This window comes from Rhincodon typus, chromosome 48 (assembly GCF_021869965.1).
Source record: "Rhincodon typus isolate 14 chromosome 48, sRhiTyp1.1, whole genome shotgun sequence".
Lineage (NCBI taxonomy): Eukaryota > Metazoa > Chordata > Chondrichthyes > Orectolobiformes > Rhincodontidae > Rhincodon > Rhincodon typus.
The window spans coordinates 5,596,435-5,598,080 of record NC_063379.1 but is presented as its reverse complement, the minus strand read 5'-3'; the positions used below and the strand labels follow the sequence as shown (position 1 = coordinate 5,598,080).

The following is a 1,646-nucleotide window of genomic DNA, read 5'->3' as shown; positions in this document are numbered from 1 at the left end:
GGGGGTGCAGTACGACGGGAGGTGAGGGGTGAAGGTGGGGTGCAGTAGTGAGGGGACTAGGGGCGAGGGAGGGGGCCAGTACCGCGGGAGATGAGGGGCGAGGGAGGGGGCCAGTACCGCGGGAGATGAGGGGCGAGGGGCGAGGGGCGAGGGAGGGGGCCGGGGGCACTGAGTGGAGGCGGGGGAAGAGGGTGGACATGGGGGCCCTCTGTGAGGTGCTTGCTGGCTGAGGGATGGTGAGCACTGGACTCGAGGCAGTAAATTTGGGTGCAGATCCCACGGGGATGGGAGGGAATGCATTAAAATTTGCCGAATTAACACTGCCATCTCCCCCTCCTCATCCTGTCCCCATCTCTCCACCTGCACCATTTCCCCCTGCCCCTCTCCCGCGTGCCCCCGTGCCCTATGGGTGCCGGGCAGGACTGGCGTACAGACGTTCCGGCGAGACCACGACCGTTTCTGGGTGCTGGGAGCCCACCCCAACCTCAACCTGTTCGCTGCCGGTAAGTCTGTGGCACAGTGGTTAGCAATGCTGTCTCACAGGTACCCAGGTGACTGTCTGTGTGGAGTTTGCACATTCTCCCCGTGTCTGTTTGGGTTTCTTCTGGATGCTCCGGTTTCCTCCCACGGTCCAAAGATGTGCAGGTTAGGGTGGATTGGCCATGCTAAATTGTCCCATAGTGCCCAGGGATGTGCAGGTTAGGGTGGATTGGCTGTGCTAAATTGTCCCATAGTGCCCAGGGATGTGTGGGTCAGGGTGTGATCTACCCATGGGAAATACAGCGATAGAGTGGGTGGGTGCAGTTCAGATGGTCGGTGTGGACTGAAAGGGCTGAATGGCCTCTCCCTATACTGTGGTGATTCTATGTAGTGAACAAGAGCGTCCCCAGCTCAGCAGAAGGGGCTGTACCAGCTGGGAGCCATTCGGTATAGTCTGTGCCACGATACTGGAGTCAGGTCGGCCAATGATCACTGCAGTTGCTGGACAGACTGTTCACCAGTGTCCTGCTCCCCTGGGGGGGTGGGGGTGGCCTCTACTCCTGCAGTTCAATGAGGCCCAGGTCTGGTTCCTGTTGATGTTTCGATTACCTTGGGCCGAGCTGTCTGAGTGGGAGGTGGTGTGGAGCCTCAGTGCCCTGTCTGACCGCTGCTTGTCCATTTCTCCCCACACCCCACCTACCCCCACCCCACGCACACAGGGCACGACAGCGGGATGATTGTGTTCAAGTTGGAGAGGGAGCGACCAGCGTACGCTGTTCACGGCAATGCCCTCTTCTACGTCAAAGACCGGTTCCTCAGGCAACTCGACTTCCACAGCTCAAAGGATGTCGCTGTCATGCAACTCCGCAGGTAGGTCAGCTCCCAGCATGTACAGAGTAAAGCTCCCTCTACACTGTCCCTCCCCATCAAACACTCCCAGGACAGGGACAGCACGGGGTTAGATACAGAGTAAAGCTCCCTCTACACTGTCCCTCATCAAACACTCTCAGGACTGGGACAGCACGGGGTTAGATACAGAGTAAAGCTCCCTCTACACTGTCCCTCATCAAACACTCTCAGGACAGGGACAGCATGGGGTTAGATACAGAGTAAAGCTCCCTCTACACTGTCCCCCCCATCAAACACTCCCAGGGACAGGGACAGCA

The 1,646-nt window shown here is 58.6% G+C and overlaps 1 protein-coding gene across 1 annotated transcript in view; it reads left to right on the top strand.

Moving 5' to 3' along the window:
* copa (COPI coat complex subunit alpha) overlaps positions 1-1,646 on the top strand; it is a 26,315-nt gene that overhangs the window by 5,044 nt on the left and 19,625 nt on the right. The window contains exons 6-7 of the mRNA XM_048620769.1: positions 421-503; positions 1,200-1,350. Coding sequence (XP_048476726.1) covers positions 421-503; positions 1,200-1,350 — 234 coding nt within the window. The remainder of the gene's footprint in view (positions 1-420; positions 504-1,199; positions 1,351-1,646) is intronic.